Source organism: Rousettus aegyptiacus, unplaced genomic scaffold, assembly GCF_014176215.1.
Source record: "Rousettus aegyptiacus isolate mRouAeg1 unplaced genomic scaffold, mRouAeg1.p scaffold_m13_p_5, whole genome shotgun sequence".
NCBI classification, from domain to species: domain Eukaryota; kingdom Metazoa; phylum Chordata; class Mammalia; order Chiroptera; family Pteropodidae; genus Rousettus; species Rousettus aegyptiacus.
In genome coordinates, this window is record NW_023416308.1 from 88,811,021 (window position 1) to 88,827,359 (window position 16,339).

General features: G+C 52.5%; 1 protein-coding gene across 1 annotated transcript in view; it reads left to right on the forward strand.

The window, feature by feature from the left end:
* OTOG (otogelin) overlaps window positions 1–16,339 on the forward strand; it is a 72,163-nt gene that overhangs the window by 9,515 nt on the left and 46,309 nt on the right. Inside the window, exons 11-23 of the mRNA XM_036220996.1 lie at window positions 133–242; window positions 643–771; window positions 1,643–1,751; window positions 2,016–2,062; window positions 2,546–2,691; window positions 4,491–4,623; window positions 5,514–5,691; window positions 7,289–7,413; window positions 8,456–8,668; window positions 10,057–10,252; window positions 11,730–11,804; window positions 12,058–12,101; window positions 13,619–13,772. Of these exons, the coding sequence (XP_036076889.1) occupies window positions 133–242; window positions 643–771; window positions 1,643–1,751; window positions 2,016–2,062; window positions 2,546–2,691; window positions 4,491–4,623; window positions 5,514–5,691; window positions 7,289–7,413; window positions 8,456–8,668; window positions 10,057–10,252; window positions 11,730–11,804; window positions 12,058–12,101; window positions 13,619–13,772 (1,659 nt within the window). The remainder of the gene's footprint in view (window positions 1–132; window positions 243–642; window positions 772–1,642; window positions 1,752–2,015; window positions 2,063–2,545; window positions 2,692–4,490; window positions 4,624–5,513; window positions 5,692–7,288; window positions 7,414–8,455; window positions 8,669–10,056; window positions 10,253–11,729; window positions 11,805–12,057; window positions 12,102–13,618; window positions 13,773–16,339) is intronic.

A 16,339-nucleotide genomic window follows, 5' to 3' on the forward strand; every position in this document is an offset into this window, starting at 1 on the left:
ATGCCCTTCCTGGCTCCCTTTCTTAGCTGTGCAGAGAGAAGGGTGCCCTGAGCCCTGGCAGTCTCTGAGGTGTTGGAGGGCTGGTGGCAGACTGGGCTTTGCTCCAGTGTGACACTTGGTTTCCTTGCACAGATCAGTGGGTGATGAAGCCACCTGGTGCCGGGCACTGGCTGAGTATGCCCGGGCATGTGCCCAGGCAGGACAGCCTCTGCAGGGCTGGAGGACCCAGCTCCGGCAATGCAGTAGGTGTAGACTGGTGGTGTAGGGAGGGGTTTGGACAAGTTCTGTCCTGGGGTTGTGGGTGGCATTGTCATGCCTCAGCTCAACTTCCTGTCCTGCTCAGAACCACAGTCACCAAAGTTTTAAGCCCTGGGGTCCCGTCCTCATGTGACGGATGAGGAAACTGAGGCTCAGAGCAGAAGGGACTGGCCTAGCGCCACAGAGTGAGATGAGGTTGGTGCTCAGAGCCTCCCAGGCTCTTTCCAATTCCCTGGTTACCCAGTGCTCCTACTGGGACTAAGGGATCAGGAAAATCAAGCCCTCCCATTCCCGCTGCAGGGCCTTGGGTAGGGGCTGGGTCAGTCTTGGCAGGGTTGGGGCCAGTAAGGAGCTGACAGGCCCTATTGCTCCCTTCCTCCCAAGCCATTCACTGCAAGGAGAAAGGCTTTACCTACAACGAGTGCATTGCCTGCTGCCCTGCCTCCTGCCAGCCCCGGGCATCCTGTGTGGACAGTGAGATTGCCTGTGTGGACGGCTGCTACTGCCCTGATGGTATGCTGGGGGTGGAGTGGATGCCTGTCAGCATCTTCCTGGTCTGTCATGGATGAGCATGAAGTAAGGGCTCAGAGGATGCCTGTCTGTGGAATGAATGAAGGAAGGAGCAAACAACTAATAAGTGAATAAATGAATGAATGGTTTAAGGGAGGTGAGGGTGGGGATGGAACTGTGGCTCTTGAGAAGTTCATCAAGGTATTTCATTTCATTGGGGCTGGACTTTTTAAGGTGTAGACGAGGACAAGTCATTCATTCATTTATTTATTTAGCACAGTGCATTTGTTTTGACATTCATCCACATACTGTTTTTTGCAGTGTATAAATTTGCAGCACGTCTATAGTGTGGTCACTCGGCTAGGCAGGGGGTTGAGATAAAAAATATATAAAGATTTGTCATTGACTTAGGGATCAGAATCTGGTTGCAGTGATAAGACCTTTACCCATGATTCCAGTCTAAGGCACAATGTGGCAAGGACCAGCTCAGGGATTCAGACAAGAAGAAAGGTAGCAATTCATTGGGGCGGGGTGGGGGGGGGAGATGTCAGGGAAGGCTTCCTGGAGGAGGTGGTACCTAAGCTGGTTCTAGATACAGTGACGGGCTTTTGAGAAGTGGTAAGGAGAACCTGGTCTATATGCAGGTTGTTTGGGCTAGGTGGGCTTCTGAACAAAGTTCCGGAGGTGGGATTATTTCTTCAGAGGAAATTCAAATCTGGCCTGAGCCAAGGATTTATGTAGAAGAAAGTTTGCGAGTGGGCTCAGTGGTGAAAGAGCTCGGATGCGGGGATCGTCACCACAGGCCCTGGAGAGCCATGAAAGGTTTATGAACAAAAGCGGAGGTGAGTTAAGTGGGCCTTCGCTGTCGCCCTAGGGCTAATCTTCGAGGACGGAGGTTGTGTGGCACCAGCTGAGTGTCCCTGTGAGTTCCACGGGACCCTGTACCCAACTGGCTCTGCGGTGAAAGAAGACTGCAATACCTGGTCCGTGTCCACTTTTGGGGGGGGGGGAGGCAGTGACTGGCCCATCTGAGCTCTGGGAGCCCCGATGGCATGGCGGCGCTCACTCGGCATCTCCGAGTCACGGGAAACCTCACTTGATCTAATCCGTGGACGGAATCTCCGCCACCCATTTGAGAGATGGGAAGACGGAGGGCTGGGGGCAGGAGCTCTGTGCACCATGTCATTCTCCGGCCTCTATCCCAGTTCTGGGAGGGTGAGCCCCTGCCTCCTTGGTCTTTGTTTCAGCACATGCACAGCTGGCAAGTGGGTGTGCAGTACATCTGTCTGCCCAGGTATGTCTGACCCCACCTTGGACTCTACCCCTTTCTTTAGTCACAGCTTTTGGGGCAGGGAAACTCCGGGATCCAGGCCTGCTGGTGGGGTGGAGAGATGCAAGTGGGGTGGACACTCAGTTCCTTCAGCTTTGTCTGCCTCCCTTTGTTTCTTCAGAGCCGATTTGCCTGATTAAGTGATTGTTCCACCCCCATCAGGGGCAGTTTTTCATAAGGTTCTGTTTATCTAAGGACATTCCTGAGCTCAAGGGGCTTGGACCAAAATTGGTCTCCAGGCTCAAGACCTGGTCTGCTGTCAGAGGAAGATGCTCGGGATGGGGCTGTATTTCCCCAGTGACCAGGGCTTTCAAAGGGAAGGCCAGGGCTCCAAACACTGCCCTGACTCATGAGGACAGGGCACTGTCCCCTCCTCCCGCTTGGGGCCTGCAGGACAGAGGCAGTTCCATGGGTCCCATGGGTCAGCCACTTTTCTCTGCCCCTCAGCTGAGTGTTCAGTGACTGGTGACATCCACTTCACCACCTTTGACGGCCGCCGGTACACCTTCCCTGCCACGTGTCAGTACATCTTGGCCAAGAGCCGCTCCTCAGGCACCTTCACAGTGACATTGCAGAATGCCCCCTGTGGCCTGGTAAGGGCTAGGGACCATAGGCCTAATCCAGCCAGCCACTCCTTTCCTGTGCCTTTCAGATAAACTGGAGGATTTAGAGCAGGGCCTCAGGTCTCTCCACAGCCCACTCACTCTGCTGTCTGTTCTTCCTGGGCAGAGCCAGGAGTGAGGAGACTGTGTTCCATCCAGCTCTAGAACATCTGAGAGTCACTGCCATTCCCTGCACCTCGATGTTTTAAAAACATTTCTAATGTGGCTGTAATCCAACTTAATCTTCTCTGCTTCCTTGGATTGTATCCTCGACATCTCTGAATTCATTCATTCATTCATTCACTCAGCAAATATTGAACATTATTACTACAGTCAGCACTGCAAACATGTTTAGGGTGCTAGGACTTAATCTGCAGAGGTCGGAAAGGGCATTTTAGGGAAAGATAATAATAGAGTGAAAAATTCTACTTGTGCCAGGAGCTATGTTGGTTCTTAGAGATCAGGATTAATTAGACCTGGCTCTGCCCTCCTGGGCCTTATAGTTTGGTGGGTGAGGCAGACACGTGACCTCGTAACCCACTCTTCTATAGGAGCTGTGACCATGTGGATAATACAGGATAGATCTCCGTGGATGGCAGGAGGGAGTAGAGCAGGAAAGGCTTCCTAGAGGAGGTAACCCCTGCGCTGTGTCAGCAATGCCCAAGCTGGCCCCTGCCTACCTCTTGAACCTTACCTTACACCATTTTGTCCAGTGGGCTGAGCCTCTCTGGGCTTCTCTTATATTCTCGGAGGCCTTGAATGCCTTGCCATGCCAGGGAATTTTGTCCAGGCTGTTCCCTCTGCCTGGATGTCTCCGTCTTCCCCTTTCTTTGCCCAGCTAGCTGATGCACCCTTCAGATCTCAGCTCAAATATCACTTTTTTCCTGCTCCTCAGTTTTCTGATCTGCAAAATGAGGTTGTTAGTAGTACTTACTGAGTAGGATCGCTATGAGGATAAAGTGAATAAATGTATATAAAAGATTAGAACAGTGCCTGAACATCAGAAATCTACATTAAAGTTAGCTGTTATTATTGTAAATTGCGGTATTAAAAGTTCTATTATTGTTACATTTTACTTTATTATTATCTTTCCTTAGGATGCCCTTTCCTACCTCTGCAGATTAAGTCCTAGCACTCCAAACATGTTTGCAGTGCTGATTAGAATAATAATTAACCAACTTTGTAATTCCTTATTTAATGTCTATGTCCCACATGAATATGTACTCTCCACGGGGGCAGGGACTATGTCTGCCATGTTCATCGCTGTATGATTGTGTGGATGTCTTCCTGTGGATGGAAGGTACGAATGGGCTCAGTGTGGACTACCCATTTCAGCAATAAGAGCCTGAGGTGCAGAGAATATTAGCTTATTTCTTGCCTGCCTGTGAGCGGAGCTCGACACTCTGCAGGATGTGACACATGGGAAAAGCTATATAAACGACCATAAAGGGATGAAATTAAAGTCCTGGCTTGCAGTTACGTGGGGAGGCCAGTGTTTCTGAGGCTAGCCTCTGGGCCATCCAAGGTCCATCTCTGCTCTGTGTCACGAACAGCCTGAGAGTTGACTATTATATTTACTTTTATTATCCCAGTTCTGCCACTAACCTTCTCCAGTCTGAGCCTCTGTCTTCCCATTCCTCAGATGAGCCCGTAATGTCCTTTGGGGCTCTGTCATTATGAGGAGACTACCCCTGGCCTCAAACTGCACTTGAATCCTTGCTCCTGGAGGGCTCTGTTGGGACCGGCGGGACAGACAGACTGACTCTCCTCCCTTGGCCTTCCCTCTCCAGAACCAGGACGGAGTCTGTGTCCAGTCAGTGTCAGTGATCCTACATCAGGACCCTCGGAGGCAGGTGACCCTGACCCAAGCGGGGGATGTCCTTCTGTTTGACCAGTACAGGGTCACCCCACCCTACACGGACGGTATGGCTTTGGTGGACGAGAGCTGGCTAGAAGTTGGCTATCCACACTTCTTCTTCCAAGCCCCTCTGGCCAAAGGCTCTGCCACACGGCAAGAGCTTACATTCCAGTACTGAGTGAACCAGGCCAGTACTTGGTCTCAGAAACATGGACTCTGGACTTGTAAATGCTCTTTGTCCCCACACCAACAGGACAGTAGGCTTCATAGCAGTATGATGGCTTCTCCTACCATTAGGATACGAATGGAACCGTTTTCCATCCCTACTCTCACCATTCATCTGTTAATTACTTATTATCCTGCCTGATTCCACAAGGGATTTATGGTAGCCCGTAGGAAGCACATCTAACAAAAAGGGCAAAACTAATAAAAAATAAAATACTACCAGAGAATATTCGAAATAAAAATAAAACAAATAGGGGCTTAAGAGTGAGAGGAATGGGGATACAAGGGGTGGGGGGTGTAAAAAGGCCAAAGAGGTACAAGCCACAAAGGGTCTAAAAGTCGCTACAATTGTATCTAAAATTTAAAATTGCTACAATTAAATCTAAAATAGTATTGTGAGCTTCCCAGTGGCCACTGTGAAAAGAATGGGTAGTTACAGAATAATCCTTTGCGAGTGAAGGAAACATAGCCAGTTCCATAGGGAGGCAGAGCTTTCATTGGCGCTTGATGCTAAATTTCTCAGCCAAGGCAGCCTGGTAGGTTATCCCTGGGTCCTGATTTTCTCACTGAACAGGATTTTCTCAAAGTTCCCCAGCTAACTACTTGGCAGGGCTTCACTCTGGGCTAGGTATGGAGGTTGCGGGGTGCGGGGGTGGGGCACGCAGGTGGTGGGGTGGGCGGGCGCATATTGGCTGAACCTCCTACATCCCCATTCCGGTTCTGTGCCCAGATGCCTTTGAGATCCGGAGGCTGTCCTCCGTGTTCCTGCGGGTGAGGACCAACGTGGGTGTGCGGGTGCTCTACGACCGCGAAGGCCTTCGGCTCTACCTGCAGGTGGACCAGAGATGGGTGGAGGATACCGTGGGCCTCTGTGGCACCTTCAACGGCAACACGCAGGACGACTTCCTGTACGTGCCCCTGCCCTGGAACAGGAGGGGGATCACTCTTGCTTGTTAATTTCTCTACATTTAAATTTAAGTATGTTTCCTCAAGGCAGTAGTTCACAGTCTTTGTGGAAAAGACTCACCTGCAGAGCTTGTTAAAATGCTGATTCCTAGGTCTCCTTCCTCGAGAATCTGATTAGGGCCCAAGAATCTCATTTTTGATAAACACTACTGTGATTCTAGTATGTGAGGTCTATGGACCATACCCTGAGAAATGTTGTTTTACAGTGAAGTCTTAAAATTGGTGGGCCCGAGGCCATGTTTTAGTGGGCTCTTGTTGTTTGCTTTAAATGACTGTGAATGACACCTTTAGATGAGTGTAAGGCCCTAGTGAGCCAATGATGTAAAAACTTCTGCTTTCTATCCCAGCAGGACAATCTAACACATCCACCTTTCATGCCTGGTTGCTCAAGGTTCGCACCCTGTGAGCCTCCCAGTGTTCAGGAGGGGGATGTTTCCCACGGACTGACTGAGAGTTGAGAGAAAGACTTGAGAGGGGACAGGAGTCAGACCTTCCAGAAATTAGAACAAAGGGTTGATCTTGAAAGCTGGAGGTCCTATTCAGTCCTTCAAGTTATATGCATTAGGCAGTGCAGAAAGAAACATGGGAGGCTTTCTTCAGCCGGAAGTGAGAGTTCAAATTTGCTCAGAAAAATAAGAACAAGAAAAAGCTGAGAGCTTTTCAATACACATGAATTTAAAAATGTAGCATTCTTCTCTGTCTCTGGTGGGGCTCATGTCAGGGCAGCTGGCCAAAAGGGTGGGGCAGACCTTGAATTGTCATGTGGGCTGCTTGCCACCCTCTTGAATGAGAACTCTGTCACTCTGTGTGACCTGAGTGCTCCCCATGCCCTGCAGCAGTGATGTGGGTGAGGTGGGTGCCAGCCAGAGCCTTCCCCCTGTGGAAGCTGTGACCTCTCTCCGTTTTACCATCTACACCCAGTGTGGTGATTCTTGGAGACTGCTGATGCTTAGAAAGCATGCTTCTCTCCCTTCCTCTCTTTATGGCCACTGTGTGACAATCTCCTGCCCAGAGAGAAAGGGAGAGCAAAGGAGATTTTAGGGGAAGGGAGGAGGTAGTCACCAGTGAAGTTCGATTCATGGTGTTCCTCTTTCCTTCTCTTTGATATGAAAAGCTGGGGGTGAGTGGTGAAGCTGGGGCAATGTGTGGCCCCAAGCCCATTTCGAGTCCCATTGGAGACTGTTAAATGTGCTGTGACATATGTGTGCGTGTATGCGTGTGCACAGCCACAACTGTATGCATTTGAATGTGGCTATGTAGACCCCCTTGGCTGTTTGCATGTTTGGCACATATCTCTGCTCTATGCATGTATGTGTGTTGAAGGTGTGCGCAAGTAGTGTATGTGGGTCTATAGCATTAAATGTTTGGGTGGTACACATATGTCTCTGAGTATGTGTGCTCACGCTTGGTCTGTGTGTGTGTGCGTGTGTGCGTGTGTGCACATATACATGAGCAGGCGGGTGCTTACCTGGGTGCATGCTGATGTTCACCTGGGTCCACGTAGGCAAGTACATGAATGTGGTTATGTCATGGCTGCAGGTCCCCGGTGGGTGTGCCTGAGAGCACCCCACAACTCTTCGGCAATTCTTGGAAAACACTGTCTGCTTGCTCCCCATCGGCCCCTGGCTCCCCACTGGACCCCTGTGATGTGCACCTGCAAGCCGGTGAGGTGGAGGGGAGGGGGAGAAGGGGAGCGGGGTGGAGTGGGAGTGATTTGAGAGGGAGGTGATGGGAACTCTGGGCATAAGGGTGCTGGTCACATTGGGTAGGAGTCCAAAGAAAAGGAGGAGTTTCAGGGAGGCATAGGAGCTCCCTTCTGGTGAAGGTTAGGCAGACAGGAAGCTTCGTGTTCTACTGCTTTCAGGCACACACACATTTGCGCTGGCTCCCCAATCTCAGAGTGAAACCCCAAGTCCTCACAGCCTCCTCACCCGGCCTTACATCCTCCGCCCGCCCCATCTCCCCGCCTCCTCCCCTCACCCCTCACTCCGCTCCAGCCCCACCAGCCTCCTGCTGCTCTCCCCACACAGCCCAGTCCTTCTCCTCTGGGCCTTTGGACCTGCTGTTCCCCCGCCTGGGTGCTCCTCCCTCACTAAACACTTGCCTCACTTCCTCATCTCTTCCAAGTTTTTGCTCAAACATCGTCTTTCCACTGAGGCCTTTCTGACCACCTGATCCAAAATTGCAACCTCCCTTCCTGCCCCACCTTGCAATGCCTACCTCCTTTCTCGCTTTCTCTTTCTCCTTAGAGTATTCACCTTCAACTTTTCTATATAAATTGTTTTGGGACGGCCTCCTCCAACCAGAACATAAGCTCCATGAAAGCAGAGATTTTTGTCTGTCCTGTTCACTCTTGTGTCTCCTTCCAGCCTATGGATTCATGCCCGACACAGGTGGAATGCATTGCATGAGTGCACATACACACGTGCATACACATGTACACACACTCCTTTTCAATTATTTACACTCATGCACATGGCCGGGCACATACTTACATCCAAACTCAGTAAACCATACCCATACATTCCTAACCAGATATACACTAGGGTGTGCATACGCATACGCACACGCACACACACACACACACTCCCGCCCACATTGCCATTACACAGTCCCCTGAGCTGTGGGGAGGGAGGCAGGGGCTAGGCCTGGGGTCCCAGGCAAACCAGAGCCCTGGCCCCCCACCCCTGTCCTTCCTGTCTCCAGCCTCCTATGCGGTGCAGTCCTGCAGCGTGCTTACAGGGGAGCTGTTCGCTCCCTGCTCCATCTACCTGAGCCCCGTGCCCTACTTCGAGCAGTGCCGCCGGGACACCTGCCGCTGCGGGCAGCCCTGCCTGTGTGCCGCACTGGCCCACTACGCCCACCTGTGCCGGCGCCACGGGCTCCCCGTCGACTTCCGGGCCCAGCTGCCAGCCTGTGGTGAGCGCCCCGTGCCTCTGAGCCCATGCGGGAGTGGCTGGAGGAGGCCGAGCTCCAGACCTGAGCGTCCATCTGCCCCCACCCCCCTCCCCCACACCTCTCTCCTGGGACACCCCACATTCTCCTCCAGCCAACCACCCCCTGCCCCCCCAAACTGCTTCTCCTTCTGTGCTCTCCATCTCTGCCAAGGGACCCTGTCCCCCTGGTCACCCAGGCCTGTGACACATGACCACTTCTGACTTGCCCTCACCTCCAGCCCATCTCTAAGTCCTGTCAGTCCTGCCAACCCCAAATTCACCGCTTCTCACCACTGCCGTTGCCACCACTCTAGTCAGTGCTGGAGTGAGCTTTCTAAAGACCGCTGGCTCTGCGGCCCTCAGGTGCGCGTGTGTCTCAATGGCATGAGTTGGCCCCCCCCACCACACCTCCCCCCTGGGCCACACACCTCCCCCATGTCTTAGTTGTCTCTGTGCCCCCAGCCCCAGCACAGGGCCCCACTCTCAGTAAGAAAATGTCCGTTGAGTAAATGACAGTCACGGTACCGGAGTCAGGAGGGCCGAGTCCTATTCCAGCCCTGTAGGTAATCACTGTTGGCCCCTGGCAAGGCCCTGCCCCTCTCTGAGCCAGAATTTCTCCATCAGCGATTGGATGGAACCAGTGGTTCTTCACCGTGGCTGCACATTAGACTCACCATGGGAACTTTTAAAAACGCACGTACCTGGGCCGCCTCCAGCATCGATGAAAACATCTCTGGCAGTGGGGGCTGGGCCTCGGCCTTTTTAAAAGCTCCCCAGGTGGCTTTGATGAACAGCCTGAATGAGAACAACTGAGCTTGACAGTCTCAGTGGATCTACTGGCTCTGGCGGGGTTTGGGAGACCCCAGGGGAGTGGGGCAATGGCCTGATAAGGAGAGGGCAGACTGGACGAAGGGCCGCGAGAGGCTGCTGGAGCAGGCGCGGTTGACCTTCTCAGCCCACGTGCGTTGCAGCCGTGGAAGAGAGCGGGGGTAGAAGTGTGCGTATCTGTGATGGAGTGACAGGATGGGTGCGGGGCTGTCACAGCGTGGTGACCTCCACCCTCCCTCCCTGTCGCTATCACTACCTAAGAGGAATGCCCTGCAGAGAAAAACAGACACCAAGGCAGGGTCCAGGCTGAACCTGGGGGGCGGGGCCCAGCCCTGCTGCTCCGCCATTGTGGAGTAGTGGGAAGCAGTGGGGCTGTGGAGTCAGGCGGCACTCAAATCCCAACTCAGACCTTGACCTGCTGTGCGACCTTGAGCAAATGTCTTAACTTCTCTGGTTCTCGGCTCTCCTCATCAGGATGGTGACCCCACCCCATACAGTTGTGGGGATGAGGAAAACAAAGCACAGTCCCATTTCCCACCACAGCGCTGTCCTGTGAGGCCACCAAGGAATATAGCCCCTGCGTGGCCCCATGTGGACAAACCTGCCAGGACCTGGCCGGCCCTGAGGTCTGTGGGGTTGACGGTGGTAGTGACCTCGGCGAGGGTGATGAGTGTGTAGAGGGCTGTGCCTGCCCACCGGACACCTATCTGGACACCCAGGCTGACCTCTGTGTCCCCAGGTGAGCAGGCTGACTTGACTTCTGTATCAGGTGGGAAGAGTGCCAGGGGTCTCCAGGGCGTCTGAGACTGGGATGCCTGACTAGGCCTCTCACGAACCTACTGCATCTCACAGTCGCAGGGCAGACCTTGTGGGTGGGTGGTCTCCCTTCTCCGGACCCCCCTCCCAGGCCTCTCTCCTCAGCCCTGGCTCTTCAGACCTCTCCAGCCCGGCCTTCTCACAAAATAGAACATTTCTAGGCTGTGGGAATTTAGCAGCAAACGAAACAGAACCCTGCCCTCATGGAGCTCACACTCTAGGTGGTAAGACATGATGAACACGTAAATGACACTTTATGGGTCTAGAGGTAATAAAAAGCCAAATAAAGCGGAGTGGGAATAGGAATCCTCGGCGGGGATGGTTACTGTTATGTCACAGGAGGTGAGCATGAAAGGAAGGCCTTTCCGATGAGGAGATCGGGGGAAGTGAAGGAAGAGTGCTCCAGGCAGAGGGAGCAGAGCCTGGACATGTTCTCAGTGTGGCTGGAAGGCACAGGGTGAGGAGAGTGTGCCAGGTAGTGACCTCGCAGGATCCTGGGGCTGACAGGCGAGGCCCTTGGTCCCCTCCAAGCCTGTTTCTCCATCTGTAAAATGGTGTCATATTTGACTGAGTGTTGGGGGCCGGAGAGAAATCCCTTTTGGGGGTATATTGGAATCACTCAGAGGCCTTTTCAGACTACAGAATCTTCCCTTGAGATCCAGATGTACATCCTGCCACCAACCCTGGATGTTGAGTGTTACAGACAAGGGGAGCCTCTGTAGGTTATATGGGGGCGAGGGAGGCTGGAGAAGGAGGAGGTGGTCCAGAAGCCTGGGGTTGGATGAGTTCAGACTTCCCTTCCAGCCCTCAATTTCTCTGCTCCAAGGCCTGCACCTGGCCATGACTGGCAGGTGCCGTGGGAGGTGAGGGAGGAAACACAGTGTTTGCCCTCCGATGACCTACAGCGAGGAACCAAAAGACAGTGTAAGGATCTTTGCCTTGCAAGATCCCTGTGAGGAACAGATGAGATGATGTATTTGGAGGGCCTAGCCTGATGCTCAAAATATTTAAGAACCGGTATGGCATAGGCAGAACAGATGCTGGGCGCGAATGACCAGTACAAGAATATGCGCCTTGTCCCTGCCGCAACCTGGGCTCAGGAAGTATGACCCTGTTCTTATAGTCCACATGAGGTTGGCTTTGGGAGTGTAGAGACCAGTGGGCTGTCCTTGTCCAAGTTCAGTAAATGGCCCTTGAATCTGGGACCCAGCCCTGACCTCTGCCCCGGTGCCAGACTGGCTTCACCACTCCCTGGAGATGCGTCACATGCCACAGCAGGTGTCATTACTTCTCTCTGTGTCTTCATGAACCTGGATGGCTGAGGAGTGGGCCCCTGTCCTTGGCAGTCCCTGCCCCAGCTCCTGAATCCACTCACTTTTCTCTGTTCCTGGGTTTTATAGGAACCAGTGCTCCTGTCACTTCCAAGGAGTGGACTATCCCCCAGGAGACAGTGACATTCCATCTCTGGGCCACTGGTGAGCTCTGCATAGCAGTGTTATTGTCCTATGTTTACATGGAAGTTGCTGACTGAAGAAAGTGCCGCTGAGCAGAACTTTTCATAACGTGACACCCACCCTCCTCTGCACAGAGAGCCAGGGACAGGGAGGGAGTGGGAATATCTGTCTGACCCTGCAGGGACCTGAGTGCAATGACTTGGGGTCTCAGGCTCCTGCAGTGACTGGGTTGGCTGACCCCAGTGTCTGTCTGTCTCTCTCATTCTCTCTCCAGCCACTGCAAAGATGGAGTCATGAGCTGTGATAGCAGAGCCCCAGGTAAGGCTGACTGGAAGGGAGGGGGTCTCTTTTGGCTGTCCCCTATGGTAATGGGGTTGTGGAGAGGAGGGTGGGGAGTTCAAAGACAGATCAGGATGGAGAGAGCCCAGCTCAGACCTTGTCCTGCACTGAGGCCCCAGCTTGGAAGGCAGCATCCAGAAATCTTGTCCCAGTCTGAGTCCTGTCATAGTGGCTGTCCTCCTACTCCTTGCAAAGGAGAGACTGAGACTCTGTCTCCCCCAGGGCCAATTAGCTGTGTGCCTGGGCAGTCCCCTAACCTCTTCTAGGTCCTGAATTTCCTCGGTCTGAGCTGTCACGTGTCTCCTGAGGCTGACTCTGCCTAGTAGAGTGCTGGATGTAGGGGTCACAGATGGGGAGGACAGCCTGGGCCTTTGAGACTCCCAGGCAATAGAGATGGGGGATGGGCTGGCATGGTGGTGGGTCAGCCCGTGAGGCTTGGAGGTCATAGAGCAGAGAGCTGAAGCCTTCAGGGAGGGCCTCCTGAATGAGGAGGCTGCTACAGTTGGGGATTGGAGGGAATTGGAGGATAATCATATGACAGGGGGCAAAGAGCAGGGCCTCCAGAATCAGGAAGCCCTGGGTTCAGATCCTGCCCGGGACTCATTAGTTGCGCAGTTCTGGGTAACTCACTTCTCTCCTCTAAGCCTTCATTAACTCTTTTCCACATAACCTAGATTCCCACATTCTCCCCATGTTTAATGCATATTCCTGAAAGTGTTTTCCTTTTATCGCTTCTGGCTTCGGATTTCTGCCTCTGGGATGGATTTTCATTTCATCTCTAGTGGCTATTCCTTTTTCTCTGCTCCATCCCAGATGGTCCATAAAATTTAGCTCCTTTTTGTTGATTTTCCTAAAAAAAAGATCACTCACACAGGTATGAGTGTATATGACCAACTTGACTGAAGGCTCAAGGAGAGAGAGAACATTTAGTCACAGAAATATAAGTAATAGGAAATTGACTTCCTGTTGTTAAAAGTTCTCTGGCTGCCCTGCCAAACTATATGGCTACCCAATTTTTGGCCCCTCTCCTGGCCCCTCTGAGTCACTTCCTCTCACTTACTTTTATCACGCCTTTTACAAGCTGAAGTGGCTTCTCTCCATTATATGAGAAGATAAGGGATAAGAATGCCTCACAGACTTGTGGCAGGATTAACTAAGAAGATGCATGCAAAGTACCTGGAACAGTGCACCTGGTGGGGAAGACACAATCAGTCATTGGTACTGGTAACTGTGGTGGTTGCCCTGTTGTGTGACAGCACACATCCCTTCCTCTTCCTGTGATGCGCATCTGGGAAACCAAGATCTGGGGCATCTCAGGAATAGCCAGGCTATGAGAAAGTATCAGAGCCCCATATTTCCCTGCATCTTCCAGATGCTGGGTCCCTAGGTCTCCCTGGCCACCCCTGACACCCAGAAGCCCATCCCCAGGCCCAGGTGTTCCAAGCATCCTGCTGAGGGTGCAGGCTCTTTCCAGTATCCACCCACTTATCTTCCAGCTGCTGCCTGCCCAGCCGGCCAGGTCTTCGTGAACTGCAGTGACCTGCACACCAACCCTGAGCTGAGCAGAGAGAGGACATGTGAGCAGCAGCTGCTGAACCTGAGTGTGCCAGCCCGTGGCCCCTGCCTCTCAGGCTGTGCTTGTCCCCAAGGGTATGTATCAGAGTTGCCATAAGGTCTCTGGTGGAGCAAGGGGCAGGGGAAAACCTCACACTGCCTTGCGGGCAGGCACTAGCCCCGGGCTGGCCAGTGAGGAGTCTGAGAGAAGGCAAGAGTGTGGACAGTCAACCTGAAATGGATTCCTTGTATCCCTACTTATTATTAGCATGTAACGTTGGATAAGAAAGGGGCCTAGTCTGTCTGAGGCTCAGTTTTTCATCTTCAAAATGGGAATAATAGCAATGCCTAGTGCCTCAACAGATTGTTGTGAGGATTAAACAAGGTACCAAAGTGGAAGCACTGAGGGGTGTTTGGTATGCTCTAGAGCAGTGGTCCCCAACCTTTTTAGCATTAGGGATGAGTGCTTCTCTGAGAATCCAATGTCTAATGACCTGAGGTGGAGCTGAGGCCGTGATGCTAGTGCTGGGTTGCGGCTCAAATACAGATCAAACCTAGTTTGCTTGGCTGCCGCTCACCTCCTACTGTGTAGTCAGTTTCTAAAAGGCCATGGACTGGCACCAGTCTGCGGCCCAGGAGTCGGGGACCCCTGTTCTAGAGATCCAGTGAGTCGAATGCCATGACACAGGAAACCTGTGTTTCATTGCTCAACCTCTTTCCCTCAAGTGTCTGACCAGAACCCTCCGGTGGCAAACTGGTACCCTCATAATACTCAAACAAAAAGGCCCTACCCCATGTCCCTCCTGGGTGCCATTAAAGCTGTGAGACCCACATGAGCTATATTTTGTGGGTTGCCTCGTGGGTCCTCGGTACACTGAGGTGGCTGCAGGGGCCCAGCACCCAGCTCTGCCAGTTCTCATTTCTAATGCTGGTCTAGCTTCAGGTCTGGGCTGAGAAGAGAGTCGGCAATGCAGGGCTGTGTCCTTTAGCCTGTGCAGAGATCGGCGGCCAGCTGGGAGTCCTGGCCCAGGCCAGGCAGCTGAAGGAAGCGAGGGGATGGGGAGTCGGGCCTTCTAGAGTAGGAAGGGGAGGGGCTAGTCAGTTTGGTACTTTACTGTGTTTATAAAGCACCTCGAGTCTTCCCTTCAGTTTCAAAGCATCTGTGGAAGAAAGGAGGGAAATATTGTTTTTCCCATTTTGCAGATCAAGAAATTGAGGCCAGGGGCAAGATAAAGGGAAATGGTTGGGCCTAGGAGCCATGCTTCAAACCCATCTCCGCTTGCTCCAAACCCTGCCCATTGACCAGAGCATGCTGGCTTCGTGAGGTCCAAGGTCCAGTCCCCTACATAGAGGTCCTAGTGTGGGTTGTGAGCCTGCCCCTTCCCAGGCAAGGGCATCCACAGGAAAACCTCCTGAGGCCTAGAGAATCTGCACAGGATCCTAGGCTCAATTACCACCTGCTGCCACTTAGGCCTCAGAGGAGCTTGTAAAGAGTGTCTCTCATTGAAGGCCTTTTGCAGCACTGTCCTGGTGTATATGAGTCTGCCGCTTGGCTTGAGGCCTCGAGGGTCAGAAACTGAGGGTCATTCACTGTAAAGAAAGCGTGGCGGCGAGACCACAGAGGCAAGGTGGACTGAAACAGGAGAGCTGAGCTGTTTTCCACCAGTGACTCACCATGCGACCTCTCTGAGCAAGTGCTCATCTGTAAAATGAGGGCTGATGAGTCCCTCCCTGAGAGGACTGGGGAATGGAGGATTCGGTGAGATCCCTTTCATGAAGGTGCTTTGGGATCGCTAAGGATATACTCCAAATGCTAACGTGCACACAAGCCTCCACGTGAGACTCGGTATTTCTAACGGGCTCCCAGGAGGTGCTGGAGCTGCTGGTCTGGGGACCACATTTTGAATAGCAGGATTCTAAAGCACTCTCCAGCATTAGGGGTTAATTTAATTCAAAAGCTCCCTAAAGCAGAGTGGAGTTCCCTTTTCAACCCCCAGGCTCCAAAGGGTAGGATAGGATGTGAAGATTTCTAATAGGATGGGTGACCTTTGACAAGTTACATGGCGACTTGGGCATCAGTTTTCTTGTCTGTAAGGCCTTGCGGGCTGTTTGCAGGACTGGCCTGAGCAAGGCAGTACCTGGATCCCCCTGCTCTGCTCTGCTCCAGGCCTTGCAAAGTTCAATCCAGAAACTTTACTGTTTTTAAAGCACCTCGATATTATTCCTGGTGCTGTGCCAAGAACATCCACAGGCTTAATGTTTGTCACAGCTATGTGACATCGGATGAGCCACTCAGTTTTTCTGAGCCTCGGTTTGCTCATCCGTGAATTGAGGGTAATGACACCCACCATGAAGGGTCCTCCTGCTCCTCTCCACAGTGTTTCTAAGAATATCAGTGTGTCGTGTATTGCTGCAAAGGACCCTGGGCCACTGCAGGGTCCTGTGGGCTGCTGGGCCATTACAGATTTCTTTGTATCTGAATGCTGAGCCAAGAGCCCTGGGCCACTCTACAGTCTAACACAGTGATTATGAGCACAGACGCAAGTCAGGCTTGAATGCCGATTTCACCACTTATTGGATGAGTTAGTTAACTTCCGTGAGCCTCAGTTTCCTCATCTGTATACTGGCACAGAGTAAGCACTCTGTGTGAGCAGATAACATTG